This window comes from Mastigoproctus giganteus, chromosome 2 (genome assembly GCF_048544385.1).
Source record: "Mastigoproctus giganteus isolate SK-2022 chromosome 2, ASM4854438v1, whole genome shotgun sequence".
NCBI lineage: Eukaryota > Metazoa > Arthropoda > Arachnida > Uropygi > Thelyphonidae > Mastigoproctus > Mastigoproctus giganteus.
The window spans coordinates 207,039,732-207,059,581 of NC_143576.1; the positions used below are offsets into that span (position 1 = coordinate 207,039,732).

A 19,850-nucleotide genomic window follows, 5' to 3' on the forward strand; every position below is an offset into this window, starting at 1 on the left:
AAGGCATATAGACAACTTTCTCTATGAAACCAACATATGGACATTTTCAGTGAATTCATATTTATAAATTTAACAGCTCTTCATATATATGCTGTGAAAGGAGTAATGATGCAAGTATCAAATATTCTCAGAAAATGAGATTATCCTATGAAAATTATTCAAACTCCTGAGAATTATCCACTATCAGTTAGGAGTCTGACAGCCTTCCAAAGTTGGGTTCTCACAGTACTTACATCCATATCAATGAATAACAATATTACAACTGATGTTGAAAATAACAGAAATCTTCCTTTTAAAAATTAATGAAGTTGTCATGCAAATTTGTACACTGCATGACATAATAAAAGTTAATATCAGATGTTTTAATTATATAATGATTAATTTTATTTTTAATAAGCAGTAACAATGAAAATAATACACTCCTAAACATTCCTTGCATTCTTAAACATAATACTGAATAATAATGAAATAAGTTTAACTGCTTATAACAAGAATGCAAAAAATTGTAAAAGTGAGAATGCCTAATAATTTGCAATTATAAAAACATGCACCCATATTGTTCACATGCAATATTGGCATGGGGTATTTTTTAAAGTTATGATTATCTTAGGGCAGGATTAACAGCACTGTAATGACTTAAATTTTTACATAGTTTTAACAAATTGTGCTTATTTTATATTAAAGTGAATTTGTATGATGGCATGATCGAACTGTAGGTTAAATCACAAATTAACGGTTTTGTAGGTTTACTGTATTAAAAAAAAAAAAAAAACCTTATACAATAAAGCATGTAATGATCTAGTACTGCCTAATTCTAGCAATCACTTTGGCTTTTATAACAGCAATTCATTTAATATATTTTATATAACCTGCATATGACTTTATTTAAATAAAATGATATGCATACAAATGAGCCTGTTGTACTGGATTCCATTGTATAAGATTAATGATACTGTATATATCCAGTAATAAATTTAATGACAAATGACAAGCACCACCCACACTCTATTCTCCTAGCTTGGAGCCATTCCAGCTTAGAGGAAGTCAGGCACACCGAGATTTCAAGGATAAAAACTGACCTGGCCAATTGTGATTATTCAACCCATATATTAGACAAGTGCTTGCTGCAAGTGCAAGAGCTCGCAATCTGCCCGAGACCATCATCACCACATGACAATAAGCCTACCGCCTATATTCCCTGCTATCCAGGCATGTCAAGCCAGATTTTGAAAATCCTCAAGGAATATCGCATAAAATGTGTTTTCGCCTTGGTGACACTGACCACTCTGCAATTGCGGAACATTTCTGGTCGACCCACCATGACCTTAACCCTAAATGCGATTACGAAGTGATTGACCAATCCCGGCACTTCTGCCACTGCCTCTGGCTAGAGTCACTCAACATATCGTGCAATTCAAGAACCATGAATCACTGCAAGGGCATGAGGCTACGCCCTATCTTGGAAACAACTGCCTTGAAGCTAGATAAATGCTGGCAGCAAACCCACAGAAGTTTGTGCATCAACAACGAGCACCAATCTAGTAGTTGAATGTTCAATCTCGCAGCCATGCATGCATCACAGCGTGCACAACTCTGTATCTATTAAATTTTGTCTCTAACATCATTATTCCATTAGAATCTATATATTGCTGATGAATGGGTCCATTTTACCCTGAAAGCTACATTCTTGTCATTTATTTTATACTGGATATATACAGTATCATTAATCTCCTTAAATAAACTGATATGCAAACAGATAACATACATATTAATGGTTACTCTTCAGATTAAGCTAATATAATAAATGTCCCTTAGGAACCTTTTCTGGGATCTTAAACAACATCGATGAAGGAATGATGTCAAAATCTGCAGATGTCAAGTTGGGAGAGTAGTCAATGATCTGTGCCAAGTAGTACTTCTTCAGATTGACAGGTAGGATTAAGGAATGGTCAGAGAAATGGCAGTGATATTTTTAATGCAGAAAAATGCAAAAATCTCACACTTTCTATTTTGGGGAACAGAAACTCCAAAATAACTTATACATTTGATGAAATTGAATTAAATATTTATATTTAAATATTTCAGGATTTCAGGGTTACAATACAGGCAGATATGAAATTCTCCATGCAGTGAAGACAGGCAGCAAAGAGTGCCTGTGGTGCTGTTGTTGTTGTTATTATTTGGTTTTTAGGAGCAATAGTAACTAAGGCCATACTGCTCCAGGGATATGCGGTGTTCATTCCCTGACCTTCCCCCATCCTCCATATTTGGTGGTCACTGGCTCGAACCCCGGTCTAATCAAGCTAACCATGATTAATGGTCATTAACTAATAACACTTGTCATAACTCCTATTCCTCATTCCTTCTATCTCTCCTGGGAAATATCCATCTAACTAATGGTTCTATTACAAGTTAATCTAAAGGACAACTAACAGTTTACTTCCCCTTAACTCCTGTAGTGATTATCTTGGTAAAATCTCCATCTAGCATACCAACAACACACGTGATTTATTGTCTCATTTGTCTTTTCAACAGACAGAAAGATTATAATTTTCCATTCAGAGGGAAACTATAAATTCCGTCATCCCGATCCCAAAGCAATGAATGGCCGCCACACAATCTTAAACAACCAACAAACCAGTTGCTGTGACCACAATTCCTTCGCAGTAGCAGATCTGGCAATATGGTAGTTTTGCCATTGTTTCCATAATATAATACTCTTGACAGTGTATTATGTTATGCAAATTTCAAGTCCTAATGCCATTTCTCCAGTTGGTCTTGAAACCTGTACTTCAGAAGCAACTGCTATTTTGTGTTACCTGCCCTTATTCCACTGATGTATTTCTGCAGACGATATGGATCTAGAAAAGTTGGGCAGATGAGCCAAGAGGTTGCAACTAAAGTTTAACATTGACAAATGCAAAGTACTGCATATGGGTAGCAGTTGTTGTTCTTATGGGGGTTTAATGGCGCATAAGCTACTATGGCTTTAATGCACCTATTCATTTTTAATATAAGGAAATGAGAAATTTTCATAAAATCAAAAATGATTAAAAAGTCCAATTTACTTCAGAAAGTTGAAAAATTCGTAAATATTTGCCTTGTCACCAATGAGATTCTCTAAAGTTATTGGTTTATCAAGATTTACAGTGATAGCAGGGTTGAAGTTCTATCTTGTCTATAGTAATGGCAGTCAATGAGAATGTTATATAAATCTGACTGCTAAACACAATTGTGGACACTGTGGTGGATAGTCTCCTCTGAGTAAATAAAGATGGGTATGATCTATTCTTGCCCTTGAAAGGACTACTTCTCGTCTTGATGTATGAATACTGGACACCAAATTTTCGGATCATGTTTAAATTGAAAGAGTTTATTATTTGTTTGAGCGTGCCATATTGTTGTCCATTCTGAAAAGCATGCAGCTTGAATAGTTAATGCATAGTCTGATGGCAGAACAGGGATATTAGTTAAGTCTAAGGTGGTTGGATTTTTTGCAGCTATTAGCCAGTTCATTGCCCAAGATACCAGAATGTGCTGGAATCCAACAAAAGGTGACTGGTCGATGACATTCTTCAATTTTTAGTAATATGCTTCATATTTCATCTATAACAGGGTGAACTTTATCTGAGGAATTACATAAAGCCATGATTGAACTGAGTGAATCTGTGTAAATAACAGATTTTAAAGAGTAATCAGAACAGAGATTTTGTAAGGCCAGTTTAATTGCATATAATTCAGCTGAGAAGATACTGAATTCAGATGGAAGGATACTGAATTCAGATGGAAGGATACTGAATTCAGATGGAAGGATACTGAAATGACGGTATTCGGAAACACTGCAGCTGCTCCAACGTTTGAATTAGATTTAGAGCCATCTGTATAAATTGGGGAAAAATCAATATATCTTTGAGTGTGAACTGCATGAATTTGTTTGATATTAGATGCTTGTAAAATGCCCTTTCCCCATTGGCAGATGTAAGTGTCACAAGTCACCTGAGGAAGAGAAGCCCACTGTGGTTGACAGCAGGTTGCTACCTGTTTTACGGAATGAACAGAAACATTCCAAACTTCTATCAGTTCAAGGAGGCAAAGACCAGCTGGCTTTGCTATGCTAGGTTTATTTCTGAAGAGGTTTTCTAATGGTGGATTGAACAAGTATGACTGAATGGGATGCGAGGCACAACTTTGTATCTTAACAGCATACTTGAGTAACAGTGTTTTCCTACGTAATGTTAGTGGGGGCTTGTGAGCATCAATGTAGAGACTGTGTGGGCGACGTTCTGAAAGCACCAAGTGCAATCCTCAAAGCACTGTGTTGAATGGGATCAAGCCAGTGTAATGCACTCATTCTGGCCGAATCATAGATGGGAGCTCCATAATCAAGGCGAAATCTGATTAATGCCCTGTATAGAGGAAGCAGAGAGGTACGATCTGCACCCCATGTTTGGGCACTGAGTATGTTTAACTTTTTTAGAGAGGAAGTATGTACATATTTAATATGGTCTATAAAATTTCACTTGTTGTCAAGGGTTAATCCTAGATATCTGATGTTATTGGTGACCGGGATGGAGACATTAGAAATTTAAAGTTCAGGATCCGGATGAAGTTTGCATTGCCTACAAAAATGGATAGCAACTGTTTTCTGCTGCAAGAGCCGATAGCCATTGAGGCTGGCCCACTGTTGTATTTTATTAAGTGATATCTGAAGCTGCCATTCATTAGATCTCATATTTTGGGAATGGCAGGAGATGGAAAGGTCATCTGCATAAAGATAAGTCTCGACTGTATTTGGAAGCTGTCTGGTAATAGAATCTATTCTAAGAGCAAACAGAGTGGCACTCAATACTGATCCCTGTGGAACACCTTCTTCCTGCATGAACGTTGCGGAGAGGACATGTTGGTACCGAACTTGAAACTATCTAGTATGTAGGAAATTCTGAACAAATATGGGAAGGTTGCCCCGCAGACCAAGAGAGAGTAAAGATCACTAAGTATGCCGTGCTGCCAGGTGGTGTCAAAAGCCTTCTCTATATCTACTGAAACCATTACAAGATGTTCACGTTTAACAAAGGCATTTCGAATGGCGAATTCAGCCTTGACCGTAAGGTCTAAGCACAACCTATTTTTACGAAAGCCATATTGACTGTGGCTCATAGATGTTCTGACTCAATGATCCAGAAGAGTCTTCTGTGGACAATTTTTTTCTAGGATTTTGCTGAGGCAGCTTGAGAGAGATATCGGTCTATAGTTATAGGGGTTGGTTGGATCTTTCCCAGGCTTTAGGAATGCCAAAACAGTAGAGTGATGCCAAGAAGCTGGAAAAACATTTTCTAAAAATATGATTGCAAAAAACCAGGCGCAGGCACAAAGCTTTGTTATAAAGATGTAGCATGACATAATAAATCCCATCTGGCTTGGCAGCACCTTTGTGGGCTGTTCTAATGGCATGCAAAAGTTCAGAGTATTGCAGAGGTTTGTTATATGAAAGAAGGGGGGCAGTTTAAAAGTTAATGCATGCTTTTCTCTAGTGTTTTTAATTCATTGGAATGATGTAGAGTAGGCTGATGCTGCTGAGAATTCAGCAAAAGTATTGCCCAAAGCATTAGCAATATCTAAGGGACTGGATAGGTCTTACCCTTTCCAGGAGAGGATTGGAGAAGGTATAGTAGGAAACTTACCAGATAAGTGTCTAATTTTTTTCCACATAGTTTTTGGATCAGTGTTTCTGTTAAAGGTCAATGCAAAATGGGTCCAGGATTCTTTCTTGGATTGCCTTTGTATAAATCATGCTTTTGCCCTTAGCTTCTTATAATTAATGAGGTTGGTTGTGGGTGGACACTGCCGAAATAAATTCCAGGCTTTAATTTTTGCTTTCTTTGCTTTTGCGCATTCCTCATTCCACCAGTAATTATAATGCTTGCGACCAGGGGGATTTGACAATGGTATTGTGTCCTTGGCCACTTTTAGAAGATGTGACATGATGTAACCTGTTACATTATCAATATTCTGGAGCTGGATTTTTTCTTCATCAAGAGCAATTGATGACAGAAATTTTGCCCAGTCTGCCCGAACAAATTTCCATTTCCAGCAGGGTTTGTTTGAAGGAGTCTTTGATATTAAAAAATTGCATATGATTGGAAAGTGATCACTGCCCATAGGATCACTTGAAACAAACAACTCTATGCTCGGGACCAGCATTGGAGAACAAATTGAGAGATCTATTACTGAGGTGTGTCCAGTTGGGAGTTGTATGTGAGTGTGTGCACCAGTATTGAGTATGGTAAGGTTTTGGGACTCTAGAAAACTTTCAATGAGTCGACCACGTCTGTCTGGTTTAGGATCGCCCCATAAGGGGTGGTGCCCGTTAAAATCCCCTAATATACAGAGAGGTTGAGGTATCCGTATGAAGAGATTTTCAAGATCTTTTAAAGAGTAAGTATGGTTTGGTGGTAGGTAAATTGAGACAATTGTCATTGAAATACAGAGAGTTACATGAATAGCAACAGCTTCCATTTCAGTTTGAAGTGGAATATGTTTAATTGGGATATTTGAATTTATTAGGATTGCTATACCACCATGGACAGCATTTGCTCTATTACGATGTCTTCGATAAAGGCAACAATTCTTTATCGAAGGAAAAATTTGCGAGGTTAGGTAAGTTTCCTGAAGACAAAAGAGCAACTGGAGAATACCGGTTAATTATCTTCATGGATATCATCTGTATTGCAACGAAAGCCTCTGCAGTTCCATTGTAAAATACAGGCCATTATTTGTGTTTAATTGATGGAGCTGTATCTGACTGCTTTTTGAAGGTGATTGGCTTATTACATTCCAATATTGTTTTTTGTCTTTTTTGAAAACTGGTCGACCAATGTCCATTTCTTCTTCGGCGTAGATTTCTAAAATTGGATCTTCATGTATAGATGTGCCATCTGTATCCATGGTTATGTCCTGGGTATTTTTATTTGCATTTGAGTTTGTAATATCGGATGCATTAACACACATTTGGGGAGGAGATGCCGCTGGTATTGTCAGAGGAGTGTTATTTGCCTGGTCTGAGAGTTTAGGTTGTTGTTTATGCACACTTTGTTGTTGCTCAGAGAGGACAGTTCTTGTCCAATCAGAAATTGACTTGTTAATGGGAACTGTGACATCTGTTTGAGTGGAGACAGTTTGGTATTTTTTTTTTATTACTTTGGCATAGGTAATATTTCTTTTTATTGTAGGTGAAACTAGTTTTCTTGCTTCTTGGTAGCTGACTTTATTCTCGACCTTGTATTTAACTATTTTTTTTTCTCTCAGTTTTCCATTTTTCACAAATTTTGGAATATGTGGGGTGATCACTTTTGCAGTTTGGGCATGTCATTTTTGCAGCTGAACAGTCACTCTGATTGTGATCTGAGGACCCACAATTGGGGCAGACAGGAACTCCTCTGCATACAGTTTGCGAATGGCCAAATGTTTGGCACTTAAAGCACCAGACTGGGTTCAGAAAATAAGGTCTTACCTGACACCTAAGGTAACCAGCTTTTATGGTAGGTAGGTTCGATATTTTAAATATATCATTGTCCAAGTAGGGACAGGCTCTCCATCTTTTTTGATGACTATTCTTTTTGCATATACCACATTTTGATCTCTTAGTTCATGGACAAGTTCATCCTCTGATACGTTTAACAGATCACACTTTGATAACAGATCACACTTACCCCTTTAGAGGAGTTTAAGGTGGCATATGAGGTAACCTTCATGGGAATTCCACAGGTAGATCCTTTTAAAAGTCTCTCAGCGTGTCTACGTTCGGTCATTTCAACTAATAAATCTCCAGATCTTAATTGCTTAACCATTTTTGGAGGGCCAGCCACATTTTCAAGACATTTTTGTATCAAAAATGGAGAGAGCTTACTCAATGAGGAGCGTAGTATTAAAAAAAGAGGTACAGGTATTATCTGTTCCTTCTTTTTTTTTGCTTCTTAGCATGGGATGTTGTATCATCATGATCTGGATCATGTTTATCTAGGTCGGGATCAAAAGATCCATAAGTGGACTGTTTAATTTTGTCCATCTTTGCTCCTTTTAGCTCTGTATGAAGAGGGTGGCTTTCTTCTCCCAGGTTTCCAGCCCCGCCACATGGAGGCAGGAGCGGTGCCACCAGTGACCAAGCGATAACAGAAGGTTAGTAGTTAGTGCGTTAGTAAGTAGTCCTATGTACAAGAAGAAAGGAGTCTTTCCTTTCTGTTAAGTACACTAAATTCTTTACTTTAGAACAGCAAAATTAATTAAATCTGAAAAATTAAGAATAGTACTATAATTATTAGCCGCTCTTTGAGAAAATCATTCAAAAATTGCTATAGTCACTCGCTTGGCACTCGGGCCATGGGTAGCAGTCACCCCAGAGTAGCATACCAACCCTCAGGTAGTGGAGAATGAAAAAGACCTGGAGGTTATTGTACAGCCAGATATGAAGCTTTCTGAGCAGTGCAGGCAGGCTGCCAGAACAGCCCATAGGATCTTATCAATGATACACAGGAATTTTGCTAGCAGGAATAAGGAGATGATAATCCCTTTGTATAAGGCTATGGTCAGGCCACACCTTGAGTACTGTATACAGGTATGGAGGCCTCATTTTAGGAGGGATGTCGAGTTGCTGAAACAAGTAGGGCAACAAGATTGATAAGAGGAACAAAGGGATGCTCTGACCAAGAAAGGCTTAAGTTTTTCACATTGCAGGACCTGAATATTAGGCACCTGCAAGGTGGTCTGGTCTGAATGAGGTATATAAGACCTTGAATGGTTTTAGCAAGCTCAATGCTGATGGGATTTTGAGGGCATAAATTCATATTAAGGAGAAACAGTTGCAGAATATACATGCAGAAATTTGCCTTTAGCCAGCAGGTATTTGATTGCTGAAACAAACTTCCATCTGTTATTTTGGAAGCTGATAGCTTAAATAAATTCAAGGAAGAACTAGACAAACTTCTGGAGCAAATGGATGGGTGAAAGGGGAAGTTTTTTTTTTTTTTTTTTTTTAAATGGCTGATGCTGCATAAGCATGCTTTTTCTTGCACCATATGCTATTGCTAATGTGATAGTATCACATTAGCATTAGCGTGAGATTGACAAAGACAGTATCACAAATCACTGTCCAAAAAAGCGAAGAATAGGAACAAGGAGTTTATGTATGTGAATACAAAGAAGAAAATGAATCAGATCAGATGCTTGCATAATGGATGAAAAGTCTTAGATAAACCGGCTGATGTTCTTGATAAACTGAACAAGTATTTTGCATTGATCTTTACGGATGAAAGACCCTTCATAGTGAAGAGAGGCTGTGCACCTGAAGCTGAGCAGTATGAAATCAGCAATACTCAAATTATAGATGATTGTTTATTGGTAAAATTTAAGCCTGAAGACAAGTAATACTCCTAGAGTCAATGGCATGTACCCAGTAATTTGAAAGAATACACTTAACCACTACAGCAGTGTTTCTCAACCTTTGTGCCACGAGTATACTTCAGTGTGCTACGGAAAATTTACTTCTACTGACAAGTTGTTCACCTATAAAGAAAAGTTAAGTGTATGGAATAAATATGTAAATAAAAAAAAAAAAAATTTAGAAATGCTTCCTTTGACTGCCAAAATGAATTACAGTAGAGCATTGATAATCTGAGCTAATTGAGACTGGAGATAATCCAGACTTCCGATTTGTTTGGATTTTCAAACTTAACAAAAATACTGTCCTGGAGACTAAAACAAAAAGGTTTAGTAAGTTTAGAAATAAAAACACTAAGTTGTACTTAGTGTTTTTATTCATTAAGTGATGAATGGCCTCCTTTTTATTTTTGTTCATAGGTAACAAAATAAATGAAACTTTCAGCCACAATAACACATATGTATAAGGAAAATAATTACTTATTTTTTGCTGCATCATTTTCAAACTTCGTTTCTTTATTGCCACATCCTTCACTCTTTTCAGCAGGAGTATTTGAGTTGGACAGCATTCAGTTTGTTGATTGTTTGTCAATTCATCATTCAGTTTGTTTGTTGATTTTCACATACATCATTTAATTTTGTTAATTGGTAAGGTAATAAAAGCGTAAATTGGTGCTTTATATCTTCATTTTTATAGCCTGTGGATAATATTTCTCCAATTTTCACTTATTAGAATTGCCGTTTAATAGAATCAAAATTCAATTTGCAAATGTGATCATAATAACCTGCACTTACTGTAATTATTTTATGGCACCAACATAAAAAATAAATAAATGCTGGCTTATCTGGATTATTGCTGTGTCGAATTATTGGCGTTTGGATTTTCAATGCTCTACTGCAGGAGTGGCCAACTTAATTTGTGATGCAGTCTACTTTTTTCCTTCAAAATGTGCTGCGATCTACCATCTCAAAAATTTCATTGCACAAGGTGCACAAATCGAGGGATGACTATATTTAAAATTCCTCATGATCGACCGAATTTAAATCTGTGATCGACTTGTTGGCCACCCCCTCTACTGTATACTAAAATAATTAATTTAATAAGTGAAATATCAGAGCTGTTAAACCCAAAAATTGAGCATAATCCTTCTATCCCTTGATACCAAAAAATATGTGGGTTAGGGACCCATTTGCAACAAGAAACCTTCCAATGTTAGAACTCAATCTGCAAGAATTGGCAGAGATCCGCAGTGACCAGTCACTGGAAATTCACTTTAATAACACTAATATTAGCAAATTTTGGATCAGAATCCAAAATATATCTTTAATTTTTGTCCCTCTATAGTTAGTCTTTGGTTACCAGTCACAGGTTTGTTCACATAAGTTGACTACATTTTGACTTTTCATAGAACTAATTAGAAGAAATGAACAACCTTGTTTTATAAAACAAAATAAAAGCAATGCATTTTCTTCATAAGCAACCTGTACAAATTTGGGAATGCATTAAAATCTTTAAAGAGATTTTATAAATTTGAGCATTAGAAAGGTAAAATATCTTAGATATTTCTAAAGACTCTATATAAGAGTGAGTGTACACATGTTTAATCCTACGGCAAAACAAGGTTAGCAACATTTCAACATTTTAAAAGAAGATGACATATACTCTCCTTTTATTAACATCTGTCGTTCTTTACAACCAGTGGAAATATTATGAACATTGATACCATCTTTATTTCTAACTTCTTTAAATGTGTAAATGAAAACTTTCCTACCTTGTTTCTATTTAAAATTGTGGAAATATCTCTAACATTCTAAAAGACAAACCTTTTATTGAATTACTGAATTGCATATATGCTTATCTTAAAACATGAAATTTCTGGATCTCTTGTAATATTTAAAGATGTTCCTTCATTTTGAAAATAAAATATTATCTGTCTTTATTTCAAATGTAAAGATTAACTTGGAAATTGCTCTTGAATTTCATCAAATCATGTGTAATGTAAATTTTACTCTACTGCAAAAAACATTTTCTCTTTTCTTTCCAGTATTCTTTCTTTCTTTAGTGAACACATGTGACAAGCATATTTCAATCTCAACTGTCATGCAGCATATCTGCACTAGTCATCAGTTAATAGCCTAAATTGTTGCCCAGAGCTATCAACAGTGAATTATGCTCATATGCTAACAACAATGCAATTTAAAGAGGTTAAGTTATATTTATGAAAGAGACATGACGTATTTTGCCCATATCCAGCCAGTTCCCAAAAAGGGTGACATATACCTCCCAACCATCCCATTGCACTCACTTCTCTTTCTAAAGTAATTAAGAACAGCAATTAAATGCCAACTCAAACTATCTAGAAACGTCCCATCTGATCAATGATTGCAAGTATTGATTCTGTCAGTGTCAATCCACTGGTGATATACTGGCTTATGTTGCACATCTACTGACAAATTCATTGGAAAAGTTTGGTGAAACTCAAGCAGTTGCTTTCGACTTTTCAAGGGATTTTGATCGTGTTTGGCATAAAGGTCTTCCAAATAAGCTTCCAACTTATGGTCTGTGCACTGTTTTTTGTAATTGGGTATCTAGTTTTCTCTCTGACCACTCACTGCAGGTGATGGTAAATGGCTATCTGTCTTTAACTTCTCCACTAAAGCAGGTGTTTCCCAAGGTTCAATTCTTTCTCCTACTCTTTTCTTCTTGTACATTAATGACCTTCTTCCATTGAACCGGAAATCCTATCTTTCGTTTTGCTGACAATAGCACATCACATTCCACCTTCCAGTTTGAGAAACTTTGCCCTACACAAACAGATTCAACCTCTCAAATATTCATTACCAATTCTTTAAATGCTGATCTCCAGGTAATTCTGCAATGGGGAAAAGATAACTTAGTTGATTTCAATCCTTCTAAAACTCAGTCCCAGCTTATATTTCACAGAAAGGATTCTTCTGCTCCTATGCTTATCTTCGATGCCACTCTGATTTCTAGATGATCACATATCTCTATTAGAGTTACCCTGACTTCTAATCTCTGTTGGCATAAGCACATCACAAATATTGCTTCCTCTCCATCTAAAAGAAAAAGTTTTCTCTTTCACTCTCAGTGTTGCTTTTCTTCCAAACAGCTGTTCACTCTACTCTGTAAAAGTCGCTAATCCACCCTACCATGGAATATTGTTCTCACAGTTGGAACAGTGACCCCAAACCTCTCTCAAAAGAGGGTAGTTAGGTTAATTAATGACCCATCTCTAACAAAGTCTCCACTCTGTCTTATAGACATTCTCTTTCTGCTGCATGCCTTTTTTATAGATACTTCCATAAGTACTGTTCTTCTGAATTGGCTTCTATAATTGCTGCTACACATGCTTCTATAATTCCTGTACGCGTGCTGCAACCAGTCAGCATCCTTTTACTGTTCAACTTCAAACTTACAGAGCCAACTTTTCTTTTCCCTCATTTATTCTTTCAACTTCGGTTTTCTGGAACGTCTCTTTGTACATATTTCCTGAAAATTACAATCTACAGAAATTCAAGTCTAATGTCAACAAGTATCTTCTTTCATCTTCTCAACCTTCAACCCATGCACAGTACTAGGTACTATAGGTTCTAATACCTCTTGCACTTGGGAGTTTCAAGAAACATTAATTCAGCTAAGGTTTCAGTTTGTAGTTTCTATTGAATAAAACACTGCTGGTAGAAAGTCCCCCTCCCCTTTTTTTTGTAATGGATAAAAAGTCCATTACAAAATTCCAACATTACAAAAATCCATTATAATAAAAATTTATGAACAAAGATAAATATTGTAAAATTTAAGGTGAGACAGCTTGCATAATCTACACTCTAACCCTGAAAGAACACTGAGGTACTTTAGAGTTAGAGATTTTTAAACTATCACCTATCAAATGAAACTGTTATTGAAATAAAACAAGAAAAAAATTCACCTTATATGTGTATATACAGCCTTTCCTTCTGGTATCCCAAAGCTAGAATATAAATATGCATAATAAATTAGTACACAATAAATATGCATGACAAATTCATACACATAAATATCATAATAAATTTGTACACAATACCAAAAGACACTAGAAAACTATCCACCTGGATATGAATTATACTCAAACAATATAAAAAACACACAAAAAACCTCCACTTGCCTCTGATACAAGATGTTGTTGTTATTTGTTTTTTAGGAGCATTAGCAACTAAGGCCATATTGCTCCGGGATATGCGGTGGTCATTCCATGACCTTTCCGCATCCTCCGTATTTGGTGGTGACAGGCTCGAACCCCGGTCTAATCAAGAAGCGTGTGCTACGCACTGCTGCTCCTTCCCACCTGGCTACCGAGGCGCCTCACCTCTGATACCGATAAGTTGATAGTTGAGGTGGTGATTAGAGATTTTGTATACCTTGCTTTTTTGATTGTATCCTTCTTATTTTCTCCTTATCAAAAAATTAATTTTTCTTTATTTATTTATTTATTTTTATATGAAATGAGAATGAATTATATAAAATACATTGCTTTTTAATATAATTAATTCCTCTTGTTCTCAAATACACTTATTCCATTTTGATTTTAAGGTCTCACAAATCCTAACAAAACCTTTTATTTGCTAAATAAGTTTGAAGTTTTCCTTCAAATTATGAATATGAAATATTGTATATCAACCTCACTTAGAGTAACTGTGCAGATGCCTTTTTTTTTTTTTTTTTTTTAAACTTCTTTCTTCAAATGTTAAAACAAGATCATTAACCAATGCTACAGTTTAAGAGCCAGATCAGTTACACTGTGGGTTAATAAAATTTCAATCTAAAATAGCAGTTTAAAATTTACAACTCTCTCTCTCTCACATAACATTATATAATTTTAACACCATATCCACTGCTCAATATGATGGTTCTGTGAAGAATAACTTCAATATTGCAAAATATTATTCTATGGTTGCATCTCTCTCTCTCTCTCTCACATAACATTATATAACTGTAACACCATATCCACTGCTCAATATGATGGTTCTGTGAAGAATAACTTCAATATTGCAAAATATTATTCTATGGTTTTTCCAGCTGGTTGTTGAACTATTTCAGACATGGGAAGGGATAACTCCCCATGTTTTCACTTAACTGATTTTTTTTTTTTTTTTACTTTATTTCACAACTGTAGATATCAACTCACATTTTGCCTTCAGTCTTAATTTTTATATCTCAAGATTTTTTTTCAACATGTTTATTTTTTGGAAAGTATAAGACCAATTTTCTTCAAAGCTGATTTCAAAAAATTCCTAGATCCAAAACAGAATTGCCAGTATGCATACCAAGTCTTTCATGCAAAAATGTCAGGATGAGTTTGTATATTCTACATTAACTATTCAATTTTGTGGGAAACTTCTGAACTGTACATTCATCACATGGATCATCACTAACTGATTCTCTTCCCATTTGAATTACTTAGTCCCAAATTTAAAAAAGTTAAATGTTTTGTATACATTCATAAACTGTCTTAGGGGTATTCCTTTCTAATAGCAAAACTATTGTTATAACAGATGCTGTTATAACAATATCATTATATACTGGCATGAAAAGCAGAACACTCTCTGAATTACAGATAACATTGGTCAACACCAAAAATGTTTCTGGCTTGAAAATAGCCAATTCTTCTTAATTTTGGCGTCTGACTAATTTGATTGGATATTATGATGTCTGACTAATTTGATTGGATACTATGATGTAGTCACAAAGGAACTGGATGCAAAGAATAACTTTGATATCACATATTTGGATCTTAGAAAAGCCTTTGATACTGTTGCACAGGGAAGACTGCTGCACAAATTGGAGCAGTGTGGCATTGGATACTTTGGATAAAGGGATGGTTGAGTGGGAGAAGACAGAGAGTGGTAATCAATGGACACTGCTCTTCGTGGACTAATGTTATTAGTGGAGTCCTTCAGGGTTCAGTGTTGGGTCCATTGTTATTTTCTGTATTTATAAATGATACTGATGATGGTATATCAGGCTTAATGTCCAAGTTTGCAGACGATACGAAGGTTGGCAGGGTTGTTAATGACACTAATGACAGTACACTGCTGCAACAGGATCTAGAAAAGTTGGGCAGATGGGCTGAGAGGTGGTAAATGAAGTTTAACATTGACAAATGTAAAGTATTACATATGGGAAGCAGTAATCCCAGAGTAACATATCAACTCTGTGTATGTCACTGACAGTGGTAGAGAATGAAAAGGACCTGGGGGTAATTGTGCAGGCAGATATGAAGTTTTCTGAGCAGTGCAGACGGTCTGCAAGAGTATCTCATGGTGTCTTGTGAATAATATACAGGAATTTTTCGAGCAGGGATAAGGAGGTGATTATCCCCTTGTATAAGGCAATGGTCAGGCCACACCTTGAGTACTGTATACAGGTCTCAAGGCCTCATTTTAAGAAGGATGTAGAGCTGTTGGAACGAGTACAGAGAAGGGCAACAAGATTAGTGAATGGAACAAAGGGTTGCTCTTACGAAGAAAAGCTTCTTAAGTTTTGCAAATTACAGTGTCTGGAGACTAGGCACCTGTGAGGTGATCTGATTGAGGTGTATAAAGCCTTGAATGGTTTGAGCATGCTCAATGCTGATGGGATTCTTCCTCTTGTTCAGAATAATCACCTGAGAGGGCATAAATTAAATTGAGGAAAGATGGTTGTAGGATAGATGTGCGGAAGTTTGCCTTTAGCCAGCAGGTGGTTGATTGGTGAAACAAACTTCCATCTGCCGTTGTAGAAGTTGATAGCTTAAATAGATTCAAGGCAGAATTTACAAACATTTGGAGCGAGTGGATGGGTGAAATAAGAGGGGTTTTTTTTTTTTTTTTTTTGGCTGATGCTATATAAGCTTGCTTTCTTGTATCATGTGCCTTTGTTAATGCTAATGCTAATGTAAATGACTTATTTGTGCATGGTGCCTCCTCTTCAGCATGGCATGTTAAAACAAAAGGAAGTGGACTGGGGAATACCCCAACATCCCATCAGCTATCCAACCAGTGGCACATAGGGATGTTCTGCCTGTATCTCACCCTCCAGAAGAGTACACTTTGGAGTCTGATGAAGGTCGGGAAAGTGTGAGGAATGATGGTCAACCTGAGCCTTCAACATCACAGGATCCTGATTTTGTGCCAGAACCTGAGTCACCGAGGGAGTCACACAGAATCACTCAAGGTGAACTAAGTGATCTAATTTGAGACCTAGATCTATTGAAAGATAAAGCACAGCTTCTGGGATCAAGGCTCCAATGCTGGAATCTTCTGCAACCAAATGTCACAGGAGTCCGTGTACAGGAGCAGGCAGAATGCTTTGACTCCATATTTTAAAAGTGAAAACAACGTTGTTGCCTGCTGTGATGTCAATGGTTTGATGACGGCTTTGATTATGGAGTGCAACCCACAGGACTAGAGGCTATTCATAAACTCATCAAAGCTAAGCTTAAACGCTGTTTTGCCCCACGATGGCAATGCTCTTCCTTCAATTCCTCTAGGCCATGCTGTCCCCGTGTTCTAAAAACCGTTCATCCGTACTTAGGATAATAGTTTCAAACAGAGGATGCATACGCATACCTCTGTCCCTATTCATAACAACGCATGAGGTCTCTATATACGCTCAGACGTGTTTTTCTTAGTCTCCCAGGATTTATCTTTTTCAGTGTTTTCTAGGCCACCCCACCTTTGTAAAAGTATGTCCCCATAACAAAGAAATTATGGTGAGTGTACTCATAACTTTCTTGGCTCTGTGAGTGAAGGGATAGCGCTCTGCTCCTCATCCTTAGTTTGCATTTTTTATTGAAATTATCGCTATTGATAACATTGAACAATGGCTGACACTTAACGTTGTTGTTTCCCTTCACTTACAGAATTTTTTTTTTTTTTTTTCTGCTTTGGCCTTTGACCCTCAAGCTTGGGGTTGTTAAAGGTCTTGACACCATTCTGGAACTCTAGGGTGGCTGATTGTTGCACTGGGGTACTGAAGATTAATTTGTTTTGTGCAAATAGCCAGCCATTACCATGATTTATATTTTTTCAGCTCTTGCCTACCAAATAAATTGGAATAATACTGGCAGCCATACTGTCTTCCCCATTCTCTTTGACCAATAGGCTTAAAGGTCATTGAGTTTTGGCGGACTTTTGTTAAGTCACCATTTTGTGTTTGCATGGCTGCCTCCATATGGGAGTCGCCATTTTGTGGTGTAGCTATAACCTATAGCGTTTTTGTATATTGAGTTATTACAGACTGTTGGTAATACCATTTTAGCTTGTTATACTATCTTTGGTGCAGATTATTGGCTGCACTGTTATATAAACATTATCATTGACTATAATATATTTGTTTTGGTAACCAATAGTTACCTTGAAAATATTGTGTATACTTGAATTGCCATTTTTATCACTATGTCTTTTAAATTTTGTAACTTTTGTTTGGGTGCTCCTAATATTTTGCCCTTTAGTATACTTTCTTCTCATGCCCTATAGACCCCCTCCATAAAGTTTTGGGGGTTTTGGCTTATTAGGGACTCAGATATAAGCATAATTGTCTTGTTTGCTCAAACCTGCCTTCAATATTATTTTTGGGCTGGTTTGGGCTGTTATTTTTTTTTTAAACTTAAATCGCCCTTTTCTCGATACCTATTGGGCGGATCCTGCTCATTTTTGGTGTGGTAATTCAGATTAAAAATACTTATTTTTGTGAATTTTTTGAACGCCCCTGGTGAGTAGAAACAGAACTATTCATTATCAAACTTTAGGTACAATTACATTCCAAATGGATAGCTCCACCAGCTCAAGTACTTCTCGTGATGATAATACAGGTAAGTGTCCCCAACTATTGAACATTTCAGTGTTGGACAGTTCTCTTACACAGAAGTTTGGACCCATTGGTTCGATTCTTACCAGTACTCCTTCCAAAGTTGAAGGCCCTCTGGCTTTGAATGAGTCTCAGTCTAAGAGTCTCAAGAACTTGATTGTGGACATTAGTAATCCTTCTGAATTGATTTCAGCCTTTAACTTTTATAAGAATCAGTTTTCTGAAGTTTCACATTCGTATAAGGGCATTCCATCTAAGTTTATTACATCATCTTGGCAACTTTGGAATGGTGTGGAGGAGATAATTCAGAAGTTGGCCTTTGCTTTGGAGGAACAGAAGAAATTTTTCAACGACTTCGCTGCCAAAGACGTTGAGACGACTTCAAAGCTTAAGGAGGAGATTGCTTCTTTGCAGGTTGCAGCTACAGATAATATTTATTTGAAGGAACTATTAACATCAAAGGATTTCCAAATCACAGAACTTCGTACAAAACTTGCAACTGTGGAAGACTTTTTGACTAAATTTGAGGATGTTTCTGCCAGCTTGCTGGCTAAAGATAACCAATTGAAGGATATCCAAATAAAATTGGATACGCTGACGCAGCAATTGGATGAAATCTCCAAACCCTTGTCTGTTTCCTCAGACCCCTCGACAGCATCCACGTTTGCTACAGTAACTACTACTAATTTAAGACCTCAAACTGGTCCAGCTCTAGCCCCTCCACCTTCGGGTGCTCAATCGAAACACGTTCTCTTCGTCAAAGCTGGCGTAAACAGTACGGTAACGTCAAGCGAAGATGTAAAACAACTCCTTTCTTCGGATTTTAAGCAAGAGTTAAAGAAGGTTAAGATTAAATCAGTGCGAAAGCTAAGGGAGAAAGGGATAGTAATAGAGACTGCTACTGAGAATGATCTCCGTACTTTGGAGAATTGTGGTAAATTTGCGGACTGCGATCTTCACATAGAACATCCTAAGAAGTTAAACCCAACCTTGGTAGTTTTTGACATCCCTGGGGATTCCTCAGATGAGGACTTTTTGGATGACTTGTTTGAGAAAAATCTCTGTAATAAAATTGATAAAAAGGATTTTGAAACAAATACTAAAGTAAGATTCAGGTTTGGCTCGAAAAATAAAAATACTTGTCATTTAGTTTTCGAGGTTTCCCCGAAAATGAGACACTGCTTATTGAGTTCGGATTGTAGAGTTTTCTTGGGCTGGACAGCCCACAGTGTAAAGGACTTTACCATTGTTTCGCGCTGTTTTCGTTGTTTAGGATATGGTCATTCCGCAAAAACTTGTCAACAAACTGCTAATGTATGTGGTCACTGCGGTGATCAAGGTCACCAATTTGACAATTGTACTAAGAAAGACTCCCCCCCTTGCTGCGTTAACTGTAAGGTGAGGAGAAAGGATAGTAAACACTCTTATAGGGATCTTAGCTGCCCGGAATTTATTCGAGCACAGGAGCTGATTCGCTCAAAAACTAATTTTCAATAGAATCCTCCATTCTTCTTTTAGTCCTTCGCTAAAAGTTATACAACTCAATTGTCAGAGGTCAGCTTCGGTTACTAAT

The 19,850-nt window shown here is 36.8% G+C and overlaps 1 protein-coding gene across 1 annotated transcript in view; it reads right to left on the bottom strand.

Moving 5' to 3' along the window:
- Nucleotides 1-19,850, bottom strand: part of LOC150090009 (katanin p80 WD40 repeat-containing subunit B1-like) — a 331,620-nt gene that overhangs the window by 124,099 nt on the left and 187,671 nt on the right. Inside the window, exon 5 of the mRNA XM_090368931.1 lies at nucleotides 13,380-13,421. Coding sequence (XP_090225057.1) covers nucleotides 13,380-13,421 — 42 coding nt within the window. The remainder of the gene's footprint in view (nucleotides 1-13,379; nucleotides 13,422-19,850) is intronic.